At 33.9% G+C, this 19,400-nt stretch overlaps 1 protein-coding gene across 21 annotated transcripts in view; it reads right to left on the reverse strand.

Moving 5' to 3' along the window:
- PTK2 (protein tyrosine kinase 2) overlaps positions 1-19,400 on the reverse strand; it is a 368,410-nt gene that overhangs the window by 74,887 nt on the left and 274,123 nt on the right. For 19 of the 21 annotated variants that reach the window (XM_031947265.1, XM_031947245.1, XM_012541848.3 and 16 more), the window contains 5 exons: positions 17,674-17,774; positions 15,549-15,664; positions 12,902-13,002; positions 10,280-10,369; positions 5,726-5,930 (listed from right to left, as the gene is read on the reverse strand). In XM_031947265.1, coding sequence (XP_031803125.1) covers positions 5,726-5,930; positions 10,280-10,369; positions 12,902-13,002; positions 15,549-15,664; positions 17,674-17,774 — 613 coding nt within the window. Of the gene's footprint in view, positions 1-5,725; positions 5,931-10,279; positions 10,370-11,981; positions 12,029-12,901; positions 13,003-15,548; positions 15,665-17,673; positions 17,775-19,400 lie in introns of those variants that run through there. The other 2 variants (XM_031947261.1, XM_031947263.1) reach the window with 2 other exon arrangements.

Raw genomic sequence — 19,400 nt, forward strand, 5'->3', positions numbered from 1 at the left:
ACATTAAGCCAATCATCATGTCCTACCTACAACTTTCCTTCTCCGGACTAGTAACATACTAGTTTCTTAAAAAGCACCTTTATATATCATGTTCTTTAGGTCCTTCACCATCTTAGAAGCTCTGCAACTTATCAGTAGCTTGCTTTAAAAAATGGCACCCACAACTGATCATCATACTGCCTATCTTAAGCCAGGACAAAAAACAACAGAGTTACTGTATTCCTACACCTGTACGCTGTGCTTTACTAGATGTAGCCTAAATTCATCAGAATTTTTGATTACTAGATGACACTGTTGCCACATAAGGAGTTTTTAGTCCATTAAAACTTTTAGATCTTTGGTAATTTGATAGATGTCAAGTAATACATTAGGATTATTTTGGTTTTCACTTCTCTGATTATTAGTACTTTTGAACTATTTATTTGCAAGTCTCCCTCTGAAGATTCTGTTTCTTTTTACCAGAAAAAAAAATTTGGTTGAGATAATTGATCATATATCTTAACTATTTGTGGGGCTAACATATAGCAACAGTTTTAGACTTGGTTTGAATAGCCCCAGAAGATGAAATTAAGACTAATCTGACTGGGCCTATTTTAGAATATTTTTGGAATTTGCTAGTTTTTTCAAGTAGTCAACCTTTTTTGCAGTCCTAGAACATTTTAAATATACTGTTGTATTTGATATCTATGGCAATCCTACACCTACCTCCCCCCCCCCAAAAAAAAATAAGAATTTTTATTTCTATTTTACAATCAAGGAAATTGAGACCCTGGGGGATTAACTGAAATCTAAGGTCAGAAAAGTAGCATAAAATGGAATAGAGCTTTGAGATTTAGGTTGTATCTTTCTCAATACAGGAGTTATTCCCTCGTTACCACATCCCAGCTGATTACTAAATTATTAGGCCTTGAAGAATCCTTTGAAATAATTTGGTCTACTTGCTTCATAGATAAAAGATAAGTTGCTTTTCTCAAGTAACTCTGGTCTCCTAATGACCAGACCAATGGTTTGGTTTTTCTTTTCTGTGATATAAAGTGTATTGCATGTAGTTAATATTTTTATTATCTTTATATATACCTTTACACACAAAATTACTATTTTTCATGACTTTCTACCATACATGGACAGAGGTAAGTAAGTGAAAGCTGACTAATTAAAAGTTGCTTTGGCAGAAAAGTTTTATCTTTGCACATTTATGATGTGGTTTACAAATGAAAAAGTAAAATTAGCTTTACAATACAGTGCCACTTATATAGTCACATATATTGTTCTTTAAAAGAAAAATCAACTTTCTCTAAACCTTGAGTTATTTAAAGTCTTAAAATTAACAATGAGTCTCATGTTTTCTTTACTCCAGGTCAACTAATATACATTTCTATAAGTTCTTTGTCCTTAATCTATTCAAATAATTTTAATCCTCTGAGATCTTATTCAATTTTTAACTTGGCTTTTATCTACAATTTGTCTTTCAGGAATGTTTGAAGAAAATGGGGTTCATGATGAAGCCTGTTAAAACAATTCATAAGAGCAGTAATGTGGTCATACTTTTGGTAGGTGATTTCCTCATGACTCAGCTAGATTGTCTTCTTTACATCCTGTTTTATGTTTGTAAGGATGAATTATTTTAAATAGCTTAACTTGGACCTATCTGTTATGAGGTTAAAAAAAAAACCTTTAATTGATGTATCTCGGTATCAATTACTAAATCTCATAGTACTTTTGTACTTATGATGTATCATTGTGAAAACATCAGGTTGCTACATTTTCATAATGCTGTGATAAGCGCTACACAAAGCATGTTAACCAATATAATCCTTGTCCAAGAGTCATAGAATGATAGAACTGAAAGTGAGCTTAGTGATTACACAGTCCAAACCTTCATAAAGAGAAGATGTGGCTTTGAAGTACTCCCATTTATTTACTTCCTCTGTGATTCTGAGCAAGCCCCTTAAAACCTCTTTGCACACAGTTTCATCATGTCTAAAATGAGGATCTTGGAATAGATGATATTAAAATTCTTTTTACCTCTAAATCTTGGTTCCAAATAAAATGCCAAGTTCAGTATTATGGAATTTAATATAATTGTAAAATCACATAAATGGTTTTAGAAAAAAATTATAAGATGCAAGAAGCATACATGGTTAGAGAATAATACATTAGAAAAAGACTTGAGAGTTTAGTGAATATGTTCAATATGAATTAGTAACATAATGTGGCAGGCAAAAAATAGCTAATACAGATTTAGGTTGTATTAAGAAAGGCAAAATATTCAGGATCAGAATAGCTCTGTTGCCCCTGTTCTTGAGTATTAGGATAGCGTTCAGTTCTGGATGCAGCATTTCAAGCTTACTGAAAAATCTTAGTTTCCAAGATGGTGAATAGCTTCAAGAACATAAAATATGAAAATGGATTTAAGAAACTGAAGGTGTTTAAATTTGGAGAAGAGAAGAGATATGATATACATCTTAAGTAATTGACAGGCTGTTTTGAAGAAGAGGGATTTGAGATATTCAATCAAACAGCAGAGACAGGAGTAACAGGTGAAAAATTTAAAGAGAAGTTCAGGCTTAATATAAGGGAAAAAAAATACCTAACAATAAGAGATATCCAAAAGGAGAATGAACTGCTTTAGAGGTAATGGATTCCTTCATACTATAAATCTACAGACAAGGACTAGATGACCTCATGTTAAGAGGCAATAGAGAAGATTCTTTAGGGTAAGGGCTTGATTTTGATGGTCCTTAAGTTACATTCCAACTCTGAAATTCTGTAAATTTTTTGAGATTACCATGAGTTCTCAAAAGATTGCTATTTCATATAATTTCTGGAAGGTTTTTCTTTAAGTTCAAAATGCTGAGAATACAAGCCTATTGTTAGAAAGTGGGGGCCATGGAAACTCATGAAACAAAGGGAAAAAAAATTAAAGGCTCTCAGTGCTAGCTAAACCACAGTTAGTGGAGATACCAAGGCAAAAAATAAACCTCCACTGCTCCTCAAGAACCTTATACTCTCCTGGGCAATACAACATACATACATATAAGCACAAAATAAATGTAATGGGTTTATGTTGTTTTTTTGTTGTGTGTTGTTTATTTGTTGTGAGATGTGCAAAGTTAGAGAGTCCACCCCAAATGTTCATAGGGATTAATTTTGTCTGACCTGTGGCAAAGCATTCCATGCTCGTATTTGTCTGATCAGCCACAGTTGGACACAATGATCTAATTCTAACATACTGATGTCATTTTGTTCTTCTTCGAGAATGAAGGACAACAACTAATCAACTCATCATAAGGTCAGTCAGTTATTCCAAGATTGTCCAGTAATGAAAGACCTGATTTTTTTTTAAACAACGATATTTTTCTGGTGATTCTAAATGGTGGTAATTCATATAATATCAGTATTTCTGAAGAATCAAAGGAAAATGGAGAGACATATGGTATGTATAAATAGATTGCATCATATTAGAAATGAATCCATGGAGTAAAGACATCAAAGAAATACATGGATGTATAATAGAAAAGAGGTAATTTATTCATAAAGCAAGAGGAAAGACTGACGAATAGCAAGTACATAGCATTCATACTAACATAATGTCAAAAGATTAAGGCCTCATCATGTGAGGAGATTTTAACAGGAAAAAAAAGATAAGTCACAAAGAACAAGAAAGTAGAGGTGTGATAAGACGTGTACCACTGTAGGAAGTATTTATATCAAAGAAACTTCAGATCCTTTTAAGTATACTTGTGGCAAATTAGTACCATATAATATTAAAAAAAAAAAAAAGAGGAAGATATGGGCTTAAGCATATCTAGAAGATTTATGATATCTAGATAGATATCTAGAAGATATCTAGAAGATTTATGAATACATATTACAGAGGATGAGAAGCAATTAAGGTTGAAGTTTACATTGATGAAAGGAATATATATATATCTCCAGAGAATCAAAGATTCAGCATAGCTTCAATTCTACATAGCAGGTACTAGGGAATCATGATTCTACAATCCAAAGTAACAGATCTCCAATTGAAAAATAAATATTTGTAACTCTTTGCACATAAAAGTATCTTATACCTGAAATGTCAAAAACAGTTGCTGCAGCTCACAAAATTGATTAAACTGTAATTGGGAAATGTTTAACAAAATAAATAAAAAATAAAATACAACATACTTCATTCCACAACTCCTTCAAATACATCTACAAAGTGCACTAGATCAAATCCTGATGGGGAAATTAAAGACAAAGTCACAATGAGACTGGTGATGGAAAGATCTGTAAACACTGGGGGTGGAATCTGACTAGATGTGGCAGCTTTATCACTTACAACCTCTTTCTGGGTCAGAGATCCAGTGTGGACTGATGAGAGAACGTGTGGCTAGGCATACTGTTCTATATTGGGTAATAATTCTAAACTTGGGTTCAGAAGTAAGCAGCAGTGTCAAATGTGGCTTTGAAGGCTGCAGAAGGATAATTAGGTCAGCAATCCTAGACTTAAAGTGACCATAAAGCTCTGTATCCTTGAATTAGCAGAGCTTACTACTGGGGTTGAACAACAAACAACTTTCAAAGGTCAGGCCTGAGGAACAGTACTCAGACTTTACCTTGGATCAGATCACTATAGGAGAACTGAAAGATTACAGATCCCCATCCTGTGTTGTCTTTTATATCCTGGAACAACATGACATTCAATATCCCCAAGAAAGAAAGAACAGAACTAGCCCAGATTCTCCAGGCAAAGAAACTGATTTTAATATCAAGTTTGAAGTCAGAAATCCCCAAATTCCTTCTCTTAGGTTTTGTCTCATCTTAAGGGAAGAATGGAAACAGGAAGAATACACTGAGGGATGGGAAGAAGGACAGGAAAGTCAGGGGAAATTATTCACATAATTAGGATGTGCAAGTAGATATTTAAATAAAGAAAGGTAAGGTGAACAGCTAACACTTGAACTGATTAAAGCAAAGAAGAAGATACACACAAAGAGGTGGGGACAAAAATACATTTGTTTTGGGAATGGGAGAAGGGAAAATTGGTGGAAGATAAAGGACCAGTCTTGAGCAAAACAAACTAAGGATGAGTAATCATATTTGAGAAAGAACAGCAAAGAATTCCCTCTAAATTAGAGAACACTCAAAGAAATTATGACATGTAAATGTGATAAGTAAGAAATGATGTGAAGAAAATGATTTTAGAGAAACCTAGAAAGGATTATGAACTGATGCAGAATGAAGTAAATGAAATCAAGAGAACAACTTTTACAGTAGCAAAGATATGGTAAAGACAACTTTTGAAAGAATGAGGAGCTTTTATCACTGTAAATCCACCATGATTCCAGAGGATGAATTTGACAAAACATGCTATCCACATCCTGATAGAGAGGTGAAAGAGTACCAAATGAGACATGTATTTTTTAAACATGGTCAATGTGAAAACTTCTTTTGCTTGACTATATATATTTGTATACAGTGATTTTGTTTTCCTGTTGTTCTCAATTTGAGTAGATGGGTAGGAGTGAAATAATACTCAGACTTTATCTTGGATTAGGCCATTACGGAAGCATTAAAAAATTACAGATCTCTCGCCTGAGCTATTTCTTAGATCCTAGAACAACATGACACTCGATATTCCCACAAATATACGACATACATACATATATATGTATATGTATGTATGTATTCTTGCTGATTAAAAAATGAAATATGACTTTAAAAATGAGATACTACCTACCTGAGCTGTGCTTTGAGTTCAGTAAACCTGGGTCTTCTACTGGGATCATATGCCCAGCACTTTGTCATAAGGCTGTAGAGGGTAGGAGGACAATTTGGAGGCATTGGCAATCGTTCACCATTTTCAATTCGACCAATTACATCATTGTTCTTCACTCCTTGAAAAGGCTTTACACCATGCATCAAAATTTCCCACATGCACACACCTGTGAAACATGAGGATAAAAAGTGAATGAAATTAATCAATTTTAATTCCCAATGATAGCACTATTAAATTTTCTTTTAAAACATGTATATTTTTAAAATATGTTTAATATATATTGGATTACTTGCCATCTAGGGAAGAGGATGGAGGAAAGAGGGGAAAATTTGGAACACAAGATTTTGCAAAGATAAGTATTGAAAAATGATCCATGCATATATTTTGAAAGTAAAAAGCTTTAATAAAAAAGGGTAACTATATATAGACACATCAGTAGCAATTCATAAAAAAAAAATGTAGCATATAGTAAAGAAATATTTTCATTAGAATTTTTTTAAAAAGTATTTGGTGGCAAGGATGTAAACAAATTGTTAATATGATGTATTGTCTTTCTCTAGTCTCAAATTATAAAGCTGCATTTATAATGATCTCTTAAGGCCGTGGATTAATGGGTTAATGGGTAAATGGATGACATTTAACAATCAGTCTTGATAATCTTTTGTTAAGCATACATGTAAAAGATGTGGTGATAAAGTGGGACACAAAGATGAATAAGACTTAATCGCAAACTTTCACAGAATTTATAATTAGTAGGGAAGAGATGAAGTGTAATACAAATGAGATCATGGGACAAAGGTTTGATTGCCCTTTGGGCATACTTCCAAATTGCTCTCTAAAATGGCTGGATCAGTTTACAATTCCACCAACAATGCCATCAGTCTCCTGATTTTCCCACATCCTCTCCAACATTAACATTTTCCTTTTTTTTGGGGGGGAGGGGTTTGAGTATGTGGGGTAATATTAACCAATCTGACAGGTATGAGGTGGTGCCTCAGAGCTGTTTTAATGTGCCTTACTCTAATCAAAAATGATGAGTACTTCTTAATGTTTGTAGACAGAATCATAAAAAGTTCTGTTCCAGTCCCTCACCTTTATTCTGTGTGTGTTTCTTGGTTTCATGTGTCTATCTTAAAATAAGACACTGTAGGATTCTGTTTTTTGATCCATTTAATACATATATTTTGTGAAAATTTTCATCCCATTCACATTCAGTTATGATCTGTTTTTCCTCTTATTTGTCCTCTTTTTCTTTTCACCCTTTTCCTTCTTGACAGCATTTTGCTTCTGTCTGCCCAGTCCAGCCCTTCTCCTCTAAGTACCCTTTTCATCCCCCTTCCATCACTTTTACTTCATTTCCTTTCTTCTTATTTGCTTGTTCAGTAAGACAGATTTCTAAATTCAGCTGATTGTGAATAACATTACTTCTTTGAGACAATAGTGATAACAGTAAGGTTCAACTGATGTACAAAACTCACCTTTCCATGTTTCTCTCTACTGTCTTTCATCATCTCTCTTCATGTGAAATAAATTACTCCATTTTACTTTTGCACAGTGTACTCCTTTTTTATTCCTTAATTATTTTTTATGTCATTCCCTCAAATTCACCTATACTTTCAACCTTTGCTTATCTATGTTCTTTTTACTTATTTTGTCAGTGATACAATTTTAATACAACTCCATTGAATCCCTTATGTTTTCCACCTTTTCAGTTTTTAGACTTTTCTTGGGTCTTGATAATGGAGATCAATTTTTTAGTTCAATTCTGGGTTTCTCATGAAAACTTGAAATCCTTCTATTTCACTGATTTTTTTCTTGGAGTATTATGCTTTATTTTGTCAGGAGTCCTAGCACTTTTGCTTTCTGGAGTTATCATATTCCAGGATATTGTATTTTATTAGTGGTAGAAGCTACTGACTCTCCCCCACCTCCAATTCACTTTCATCATTTTCATTTCTTTCCCTAATTTTCTGATATAATTTTAAAACTTCTTTTTGAGCTCTTCCATGAGTTCTTTCTGGGCTTAAGAATACTTCCTGCTTTTCTTTGGGGTTTTGCCCAGAGGTGTTTTAACATTGTCCTTTTCGGAAATTGTCTTGGTCTTCCCTATTAACATAATAACTTTCTATGGTCAAGTTCTTTTGTGTGTGTGTGTGTGTGTGTTTCCTTTCTTTAAAACTTGATCTCTGCTCCCAGGGTAGAAGGAACACTGAAGTTTCTGCTTACCCAACATGGTGCTGCACTGTTATTGCCCTGAGGCCTAATGAAGACCCTAGTGTCTGGTGGTCTGCTGAGGGGTTAGAGTGAGGAGGAGGTGCTGCTGGAGGTCAGAGGGATCTGGCAGCTAAGCTGGTTGAGCTGGGGTCTTAGTGGTAATGTTTGGCACGGACTAAGGCCAGCAGGGTGTTTCTATATTTCCCCAGGGGTATGTTAAAGCTTGTTGGGCACAGTATTTATTGGTGGCTGCCCGTTTGCTTAGGGAGGTTTGGCTGTTAGAGGTCTCTTCCTGTGGGGTGCACTGAAGCCCCTACTGGTTCTTAGAACTGGAATCTGCTCATTCCCCTGAGTATGCTGAAGCACATGAGGGTTCTGGTGTTGGTTTTTTCTTGTTCCCCCACAATGGGGTTCAGGATCTCTCACTCCTGCTTTGCTGAAGGGAGGGGCTTACTGTTGGTTGCTGAGATGTTTTCTGTTCTGGTCTACGTTTTCCTTTTACCCACGTGAGACAGGTCTTCCTTGCCAATCTAAATTTCTTAGGTTAAAAGATGTTTTCACTCTTATCTTCTTGATGGTTCTGCAGTTATAGGATCCATTTTAGGGTACTCTTTTATGATTGCTTGGAGGTGATTATGGGAGAGGTATAGCTTATTGCTTACTCTACCATACTGGCTCCTATAAGTCCTATACTGAACATTAAAAAAAAAAAAAAAGGTCTTCAGTTCTCTAACCTCCTTCTGTCTTGTCACTCAGGGGAAGAAATAGAGGTAAGTGAACAGACCCTGTTAAGAATCAACTGAATGCAGTCTGAATGTTAATACTCTACATATGAAATCCTGTCCAATCACCAGCATATAGAAATATTGCTGAATCATATTGCTCTTGACATTCTTATTAGAATGCAGCAGAATGAAATGAAAGTTCTCAGGTAGTTTGTAAACAGAAAAACAATGGAGTTGTTGAAGTTTTATTACATGCCAACATAGTATGATTTCCTTTTGGCATCATATTTTGTTTTGTTTATCCATTTTTATTTTTGAATATTTATTTTTCTTTGTCTCAAAACTTTTGCTTTTTGTATTCATTTGATGGGCAATAATCTTTTTTTTTTTTTAACCAGGCTTTCCTTAATTTTCATTCTGTACATGTCTTTTTAAAGTTTTTTTTTTTTTTCAAGCAAAAGATGATGGTGGTGATGGGGGTTTGTTTTCTTATTCAATTTATCCCTCATTCATCGCATTGTATTATTCAATCTAATCTATTTAAATTTAAAGTTATGAGAAGTTTACATTTACTGTTTTTCCCCTAAGGTATTATTTTATTTTTTTATATCTCTAGATAAATCAAGTAAACAAAACCTGTGAAGGATGAATTTGATTCTGAAAAGGATGGACTATACAGGATAGCATAGAAAAACAAGTTAAAAGTAGGCATTCTACACATAGTTTCTTCTAACAATATAGTTTAAAGTATCACATGCAAACTCACATTTATTTAGATAAATTTTAGCTATTTAGATAACTTGAGAAGCAAACTGCCCTCATAATGTTGTTATTTTTACTGAGACGTCTTAAGAGGTAGTGAGGGACATGGAGTAGAGATGATAGGATCTGAAGACATAAAGACCTGGATGACACTTCAAACATTAGATGTGAGATCCGGGAAAATCACTTAACTTTTGTCTGTCTCAGTTTACTCATCTATAAAATGAGGACAAAAATAATATTTACCTCTCAGGATTGTTTTAAAGATCAAATGAAATCAGATTTGCAAAGTACTTTGCAAACCTTAAAGTGCTATATTAAAAACTAGTCATTATTAGTTATTATCTTAGATAGGATATACCTGAACATTTTTTAGTGAAGCACAGTAAAATGTTATAATTATAGATTCCTCAATCCAATTATGACCTGCTAGTCAAATTCCACAATAAAGGACTTAAATAAAAATTAATGCCTTATTCACCAGAAATAAGTAAGTAAAGAAGTAAAATACTTCTTTATCTTTAATCTTATTATTATTAGAAAATAATCAGAGATTATTGAAATCAGCATCAGGAAAAAGAAGAAAAATAAAATAAAATTCAAACAGTTTAGAAATCAATTTATAGTTTTAGGAATATGTAAAACTTTCCAAAATAACAAATTCAAGAATACATGCAATGAAAATAGCTAATAAAAAACTTCTGTTTCTGGAATGTCAAAAATCAAGGAATAACTCAATGAACACAGACTAAAATTAACATTTTGCTCCTAGGACTTGAATGCTTAAAAAGATGAATGGTAAACAGACACTTACCAAACATCCACACATCACTAGCTGAGGTAAAACGTCTAAAATTGATTGACTCTGGAGCCATCCATTTAATAGGTAATTTTCCCTTAGAAGCTATAAGAAAGAGGCATATTAAACAATAACAATAATACTTCTTATTTTGCAATACTTCAGAATATTACAGCTGTCTTCTAGACCAAACATTCTTAACCTTTTCCAAAATTTTTTTTTATTTTGGTGCCACTGACACTCTTCCCACCCCTGGTTAATTTCATTAATGTTTTTAAAAGCACAAAACAAAATATATAGAACTCTGAACAAAATCAACAATAATGAAATAATCATTCAAGTTTAAATAGTCCCTCTTTAGATGTAAATTTAAAAACCCACTATATTATTTGGCTCTTCTTTTTCAAGATTTGGAGCCATATATTTGTCTTGAAGATTCAAGTTTACCTAGAGATCCCTCATATCTCTTAGACTATATGAAGAAGATTTTGAAAGAGAAATCTAAGTAGAATAGTGATAGCATATGCTTCAGTCCTTTTTTGAAAAAGATGCAAAACAGAGTGATGGGGCCTGATGGTAGCAACTGATTCGGTGATTTAAACATAAGGCTTTAACAATAATTGTTATATCATGAATTATTGGCTGGGGATACTTTTGTTGATTATGTACCTATGCCTGAATAAGAGGAAGGGGAAGAAGAATTAGTAATATTAAAGAAATAGAATTTCTATTCTTGTTAAAAAACTAAATCAACAAATATTTATGAAGTGATTAATATATAATCAGAGACTATGCAAAACTCTGATAACACAAAGAAAAAAGCAAAAATTCCTAGTCCTAAACAAACTTACATTCGAATAGTAGAGACAACATATATATATATATATATATATAAATAGATATTTACAAGGAAGTAACATCTGCTGGGACCAAAAAAGATGTATTGTAGAAGACAGCACATGAGCTGAGTCTTTGAGGAAGCTGGGAATGCTAAGACATTTGAAGATCAGGAGGGAGAGCACTTAGATAAGGGGAACAGTCAGAACAAAAGCACTGAGATGAATGTGCTTTGCCATTTATGAGAAACAAAAAGCAGGAACTATGATTGTACTATAGAATGCATGGAAAATAGTAATTTGTGAGAAGTTGGGACTAGTAGTAAGGTTCCAGATCATAAAAGCTTTAATAGACACACAGAGAAGTTTCTATTTGATTCCAGAAATAACGGAGAAAGATGATGGATTTTATTAGCAAGGGTACTTGCATTCCAAGTCTATACTTAACCATCTTCCAACGTTAATAGTTACATTCATGGAATCATACTTGCCTGAAAGAGGAAGGCTATTTTTGTTCTCACTATGTGGAATGAAAAACCCAACCACTTCCAAAAAGATGGGCCCTCTGCCCCCTTCCCTAAATGATACTGTTAGATATGCATTTTAGGAAAACTCCTTTGAAAGCTGTATAGAACATGAAAACAGCACGAAGAGAAATAAGGCAGGGAGATCAATCTGAAGACTGCAGCAATAAGTGAGGCGTGAAGTGGTGGGGACCTGCCTGGGTGGGGGCAGAGTGAGTTGAAAGAATAGGTATGCGATATGAAGGCAAGTCTTGGCACCAGTTAGACACAGTTAGACTGTGAGGAGTGTAAGGTGTTAAGGATGACACTCTATAAACAGTTGTTTAAATGTTATTTCCCCCATAAAACTTTGAGTACCTTGAGGACTGGAATTGTTTTTTGTTTACATGATTCTGTTTCTCCAACTGTGAAGAACATCATCAAGAATGATCATGTTAAAGAGATTTGGATCTATTTGTATAAATGACAAGTAGAGCTTTAGCTATGAGGACAAAGTGTAAACTCTGTGCAGTGGGATAAAAGATAGGATGGGGAACACTCTAAGACCATGATCTGAATTTTGCATTTGTAAGAGACAGAATTGGGAATTAGTATTTTTGTTCAGACCATATACTAATAGTACTCGATTTGCATCAGCATTACGGTTTCTCTATAAATTGCTAGGTATGAAGGGATACTGTTTGTCTCACAGTTTAATTAGACATATGGTGACATATATAAGGAGAAAAATTTTGGCTCAGTATCAGTAGTGATTTCCAAACAATTAAACTTGATCCAAAATGGCACTACTTATTGTGGCAGTCAGTTTTTAGGCACTGGAAGTGTTGAAGTAAAAATTGGATGATGATCATTCACCAGCAGGGATGCTGTAAAGGGAATGCATAGTTCAAGGAAAGAATAAATTCAATGACCTTTGAATTCACTTTCCAAATGAATTAAACTGACCTTTTCACAAAACTGAGAACTGTGGAAATCTTTCTTATTTACAGTTTGAAAAATTTTAGCCAGTCAACTAAAAGCTCAAATAATATTTCAAGAATAACCTGAAAACATAAAAACTTCGATAATAAGGAAATTTCATGTGAAAAAAATACTTGCTATTGGGCCAAATTGTAGTTAGAGTGGTCTAATCAGCAGTTGTAATATATCTCTAATTCACAAATTTAATCCTATTGGTATTAAGGGATTATGAGAATAACATCAGAAAGACTCAGGACATAATTAACTTCTCTGGATTCTTTCTATTTTTTTTATGGTGATTTTAAGATTCTTCTTACCTTTGTAGTAAGTACTATCTTCCATATATCGAGACAAACCAAAGTCTCCTAATTTTACACAGTCAGTTGAAGATACCAGCACATTTCTAGCAGCAATGTCCCTGAAGAAGAAAGATTTGGGACAATAAGTTATGCCATAAGAAAAAGCAAAATTTAGTTTATAATTTTTATATTTATAAATAGATACAAAAAAGATTTTAGACTAATGGGTTGTGTAAGTATGTGTGAATGAACCTTTCAGTGTAATTTATTTCAAAGGCTTCCTTTTACAAATGAGGAAATTAAGGCCCAGAGGGATTAGGTAAATTGACCAAGGTCACACAAGTTATAAATAACAAAACTAAGGTTTAAATTCAGATCTTATGACTCCAAGACTTACATTTTTTCTATTTTGTACTTCTAAATTTATGATATTTATGTGTCTCACTATATACGATAGAATAAGATTAGACAATGTAAGCATTTTTTAAAAAGAACACATGTAATGCAGTATTTGATTTTATACAACACAGAATCTTTTAGCAATTATTATTTATACAAAATGGTTTCTAAAATTCCATGTGCAGAATTGTGATACGGGAACCACCTGCCAGTGGCTGCTGGAGGTCTAACTCAGACCTGTTGAATAAATCTCTTCATGTGAGAGGATGATGATGATACAAGGAGACTGAGAGGCCGTTGCTGCTCTCAGACATCTCCATGAGAGGCGGTTGCATTCTCTGACCTCTCTTCTCTTCCCTCTAATTAATTTCATTCCCAGTCCACAAGCAACACCTGTGTCAGTAAAGGCTGCCTTGCAACGCCTTCAAATGTTATGATTCACAGCTGTGGAGGCTCTCAGAGAATTGACCAGAACGGCAACTGCCTCTCAGTCTCCTTGTATCATCATCATCCTCTCACATGAAGCGAAACTACAGGTCTGAGTTAGACCTCCAGCAGCCACTGGCAGATGGCTCCCATATCACAACACATGGTGCTTGAATGTGGGGCATAAGCAGTAGCGTCTGAGAGCTGTTTGTGAGTAGGATCCTCCCAGAGTTCCTTTGGTAACCCACAGTGAAGTAAAGGGAGAAGAGCCCAGGGAAGACTTTTTTTAGTCGGGGTAATTAAACGGGCCAACACATCAAAGAGCTGAGCCAGGAGACTGATGAGAGACTTAAATGCCTGTTCTGACTACAATTCACTTCTCCGTTTGAAAGTTTGCCTCCATGACATCTCACAAGATTTAATACCTGCTACAACCATCCAGAGGTGATAGTGCTGCTTGCATTCCTCAGTGTGTGGACTCAGGTAATTTGCTATTGCAAATGCACAAACAGATCCCGCTGTGAGGGGAAAATAATCGCACATAAAACAAAAAACCAGGAATTTTTAAGGACCATGCCTAAGTGAAGGGGCAGGTCAATTCCCCGACAGCCTCCACAGCTGTGAATCTAACATCTGAAGGAGTTGCAAAGCAGCCTTTGCTGACACAGATGTTGCTTGTGGATTGGGAATGAAATAAATTGGAGACAAGAGGGAAAAGAGAGGTCAGACAATGCAATTGCCTCTCAGTGGAGAGGTCAGAGAACAGCAACAGCCTCTCAATCTCCTTGTATCATCATCATCATCATCCTCTTGCATGAAGAGATCCATTCTACAGGTCTGAGTCAGACCTCCAGCAGCCACTGGCAGGTGGCTCCTGTGTCACAACACAGAATGACAAAATTTTTTCATAATTTGCAGAAAATAAGAACATCTTTTCCATTCCCAGAAAGTAGGTTGTCCAGTGTAGTGGGAAAAAATATAGGCTATGAGCCACAAGATCTGCCATTCATTAGTTATGTAATTTTTGGTAAGCCAATTACTTAATCTCTATTTAAACATCAGTTTCTTTATCTGAAAAAAATAAACCCTACCAAAAGTATCTCCCAAGCATCTTATGAAGATAAAATGAGATAATAAAGCACAGCATAAATGCAAGTTATCAGGTACTTCTACTCTATATAACCATTTAGTCCTAATATGACATTTTTTTTTTAACCTAAATATTTTCCTTTAAATTAAGAGACTCTCTCACTCTAGTTAGCTTTTGAAAGACTTCAAATGGCTGAACAGTATACTACAGAGTTTGGGTCTTATACACAAATTTTCCCTTGCCCTTCAGGGTCCCCATTTCTAGCACTTAGAAATGAAAAAAAAAAAAAATGACTTTAAATGTTAAAGGAATTAACTGTAATTTATATTATAAAGAGGTCCAGAATACAAATACAGCATAATCCCAGCAGGTGTCACCCTTAATGCAGTGGATTTTATTTTATACTCTTTCAAGACAATGTCCACTTGTCTCTACTATATTTATCTTTGTACAGAGTAGTAAAAAATTCACTTGGAATTTTTTTTAATTCTATGTGAAAAATTAGTTCCCAAATAAATTAATAAATATCTAATCCAGTGTAGTGGCATTTCACAGTCACAGGAAGTATAATAAATCTTGTATAAAAAAAATCACAAATCTTGAGGAATAAAATGAACTTCATTTCCAAGAATTCTTTTTTTTTGTTTAAACATACTCATCATAAGTGAATACATTATTCAATATTACTTAAAAATAACTCAATCACCAAAAGTTGTACAAATTTATTAGAGTTTTTATGTATCCTCTTACCTATGCACAAATCTTTTACTTTCTAGGTAGGCAAGGGCTGTACTAAGCTGGTAAGCATATAGAATCAAAGATGCCAAATCCAAGCTGTATTTTCTCACTTGCAAAAATGACCGCAGCTTTCAAAGGAATGATAAAAAGAAATAAGAGAAAATTGTCAGAAACAATCAAGAAGAGACGTCTACAGTATAAATGGCCACATTCATCAATATACTGCAAATTTAACTGCATTTTGTACAATTTTAGAACATGTTATGATTTTCCCCTCTAAAAGAGATTACTGATCTATTCAAGAAAAATTATATTGATAAAAACAGAGACAATAAAATGAATATACTTTGGGTAAAGCAACAAAGTTCTATTGAAAAGTAACATCAGACTAAAAGAGGTAAAGAAAAATGTGAATGAACAATTCATACAAATTTGACATCTCAACAAGAATTTTTTGAATGTAGAAATAGAAGTTGGGTGTTTTCTTGGGTTCTCTTGGTGTTTTCAAGATTAACTCTCCCTGGAGTTACTTTATTAACTTTAATACTTGAAGAATTCATGATTTCATTGGAGTTCTTCCTCCATTAATACATAGCAGTGCCTTTAAAGCCTGTGTCTTTAAGAGCTGCTATGGCTAAAAATAAATAAATAAATAAATAAATTCCCCAAGAGCCAAATTTCTGTTGATAAGTCTCTCTGTGCTAAGCAAGGCTGATTTTTGTATTAAAGACTTATACCAGCAATTCTCCAGTCTATCTTTAAAGTAGGATCTGTTAGAGCTTATGCTCAGGGAACAAAAACCCATGATATCAATTGTATGTCACAATTAAGACTAAGGTGAAAGAGAAGTTACTGTAATTTGAGACTGTCAAATTCATTTGTTTTCCTGTCATAAAGGATGTGGATTAGGTCTACAAAACAACTCTACAGAATTTGGAGCCATGATATACAAATAAAACATTTTTTTCCTTTTTCCTTTTTTTTTTTTTTTTGCTATGTATTAGGAACCCTTTTATGAGGAGGCCTGACTTCTAGTAAGGTTGCACCCAAGTACAATCTGAGGAAAAAGAAGAGGTTTCAATGATGCAAAAATCACTGTAAGGAAGTTAAACTAATCTCACCTTTCCTAAAGAAAATCCTTTGAATCATCATTTAATCTTAATTTAAATAAAAATGCAATTACCTAATTATTGTGTTATCTCACAAAACAATATATTATAAACAAATTAAAATGGGAGAAGAGCTTCCATAGCCACACATTCTTGATGACAGCAATGACAACTGATGGTCAGAAAGCAAAACAGATGAGTACAAAAAAAAAAAAACCCAATATGCTATGACAAATGATAGTACTAATGACGATTCTGTTATTAAGGAAAGGTTAAATTCTTTTTTGTTTTTTGTTTATAAAAAACAGGGCAAAGAAATAACATATTTTAGAAAAACTTCCATCAAAAATGGATAAAATGACAGAAAATCTGGAAAAATATTTCAAAAAATAATCTTATTATTAAAGAAGCAGGATAAAACATTTACTCCCTTAAAAAGATCAATGTAATATTTGGCCTTTATATAGATAGACTTTAAAAGATTTTCAAAACACTTTGTTCCTATTTGTTTGCTCAAATTTTCAAAAGGAGCAATAATATAATATTTGACACCTTGTCCTAATATAGTAATATAGTAAAAGTCTTTCCAAAAAGGTGATGAGAATATACTTAATTTATACATAAATTCTATACAATTTTTCCATTCTCTGTTATGTGGATTTAATTTCTTTTCTTAATTTTTCCCTTCCAGAGTTTAGGTCATGGTCTCCTCAGCAGCAATATAGTATGAGTCAGGAGGGAAAAAGGAACCTAAATCTTACATTTTATATTTAGTTGTAAGCAAATAGGTCTGATAAATCTAATGTGCAATATTTGACTGTTAGCTAAGTGAAATTTTATTTACTTTCTCATTACAATAGCATATAGAGGCCATATTAAGTAGTCCTTGAGAATATTACCATAAATAAAATATCATTTTGAACTATCTCACTCAGATAGTTAGTTTACTTACTGAAATAAGTTACTACTGAGATTGTTTATAAGATATTCAAGATAAGAAAAAGGTAAAATTAGAAAATTTATAGTACCTCTCCTAGTGTGCAGAGTTCCATGATTATCCAGACAGGGTTTTCTGTTATAACTCCAATCAACTTCACAATATGTGGGTGATCAAATTGACGCATTGTTACTAGGGGGGTGAGAAAAAGAAATTAACATACTAATATTATTGGCTTTTTAAATTTATTTTTCAAAATCTGGAATATTTTGGTTTCCCCCAATTATATGTAAAAACAATTTCTCCTTAAATTTTGAGTCCCAAATTCTCTCCCTCCTGCTCTTCTACCCCTAACAGTAGCAATTTGATATTGGTTTTACACACAACAGTTTTTCATAGTTATTTTTTCAAACTAAACAAGGTTTCCCAAAATAATGCTCAGAATTTTAGGCTAATGAGGGCTCAGTTATGAATCCAACTCCATAGATTTTCTTTGTTCAATTATGTGACTATAGCAATCTAACAAATGAATGCATTTATTTCACATACAATGCAAATTTATTACCATTAGAAAAAGTAAAAAAATTCTTCTGCTCTTCCCTAAATCCACTACATTGCCCTTTTTGAAATTTTCTTGTCTCTCTTAAAGCTTCTATGGGTGGATCCCAGTTTCCCTGCCATTTCAGATGAGGACTACACCTCTTACTTCACTAAAACAATGAAGGCCATTTGCAGAGTTTCTTTTTCCATTCTCACCTCACAAATTTTTGATATCCTCCCCCACTTTGATCAAGAAATTCTCTCTAGTTTCTGATGAAGAAGTGACTCTTCTTCCTGCTAACACCAACCTTCTATAAGCAACCCTGGTCCCATATTTTATCATCTTGTGTTCAAATGGTCAAATATATTAGGTTCTTTTCTGTCACCTAAAAACATGCCCATATCTTCCCCATCATTGAAAATCCCTCGCTAGATTCAATTTTGTCCACTTCATAACTTCATAACTTCATATACCTTTCCCCCCCTTCAAATTCATTGAAAATTCAAGCCGCCTACACTTGCTTCTCCTCACTTTGGCATCTTTTAAATTCTCTTCAGTTTGGCTTTTGATCTTTCCAGTCACCTAAAATTGCCACTTTGTTACCAATGCTCTTAATTGTTAAATCTAATGACCCAACTTTCTGACATCAGGACAGGGCTGATTTCCTTCTCCTGGATGATCTTCTCTCTGGATTAACCTTGATCCCTTCTGATTTTTTCCTACCTGCATGTCTGCTCTGCCACCTGGAGCAAACTGCAAGTATACCTTCCCCAAGGTTCTGATCCAGGCTCACTTCTCTGTTCTCTCAACTGTCTCACTTGGTAATCTCATCAGCTTGGGATAAATTATTATCTCATGTAAATCTGTATGTCTAGCCTTAGTGGATTCTAGCACTCCAGTATCTCATCACCAATTGTCTAATAGCTATTGCCAACATTTCCAAATGCATCTCAAATTCAACATTCCCCCAAAAGTCTTCTCTTCTAATCCCTTCCCTATTTTGAACTCCCCTCTTATTGAAGGCACAGCCACGTTTACCTGGGTTTACAATCCCAGTGTCATCTTCGACTCTTCACTCTGACTTCCCCTACATATCCAATCTAATGCCAAATGTGGTTGTTTCTATCTTTATATCTCTAATACAGACACATTCTTTTTTTTTTTTTTTTTTTTAATTTAATAGCCTTTTATTTACAAGTTATATGTATGGGTAACTTTACAGCATTAACAATTGCCAAACCTCTTGTTCCAATTTTTCACCTCTTACTCCCCACCCC

Source organism: Sarcophilus harrisii, chromosome 1 (assembly GCF_902635505.1).
Source record: "Sarcophilus harrisii chromosome 1, mSarHar1.11, whole genome shotgun sequence".
Lineage (NCBI taxonomy): Eukaryota > Metazoa > Chordata > Mammalia > Dasyuromorphia > Dasyuridae > Sarcophilus > Sarcophilus harrisii.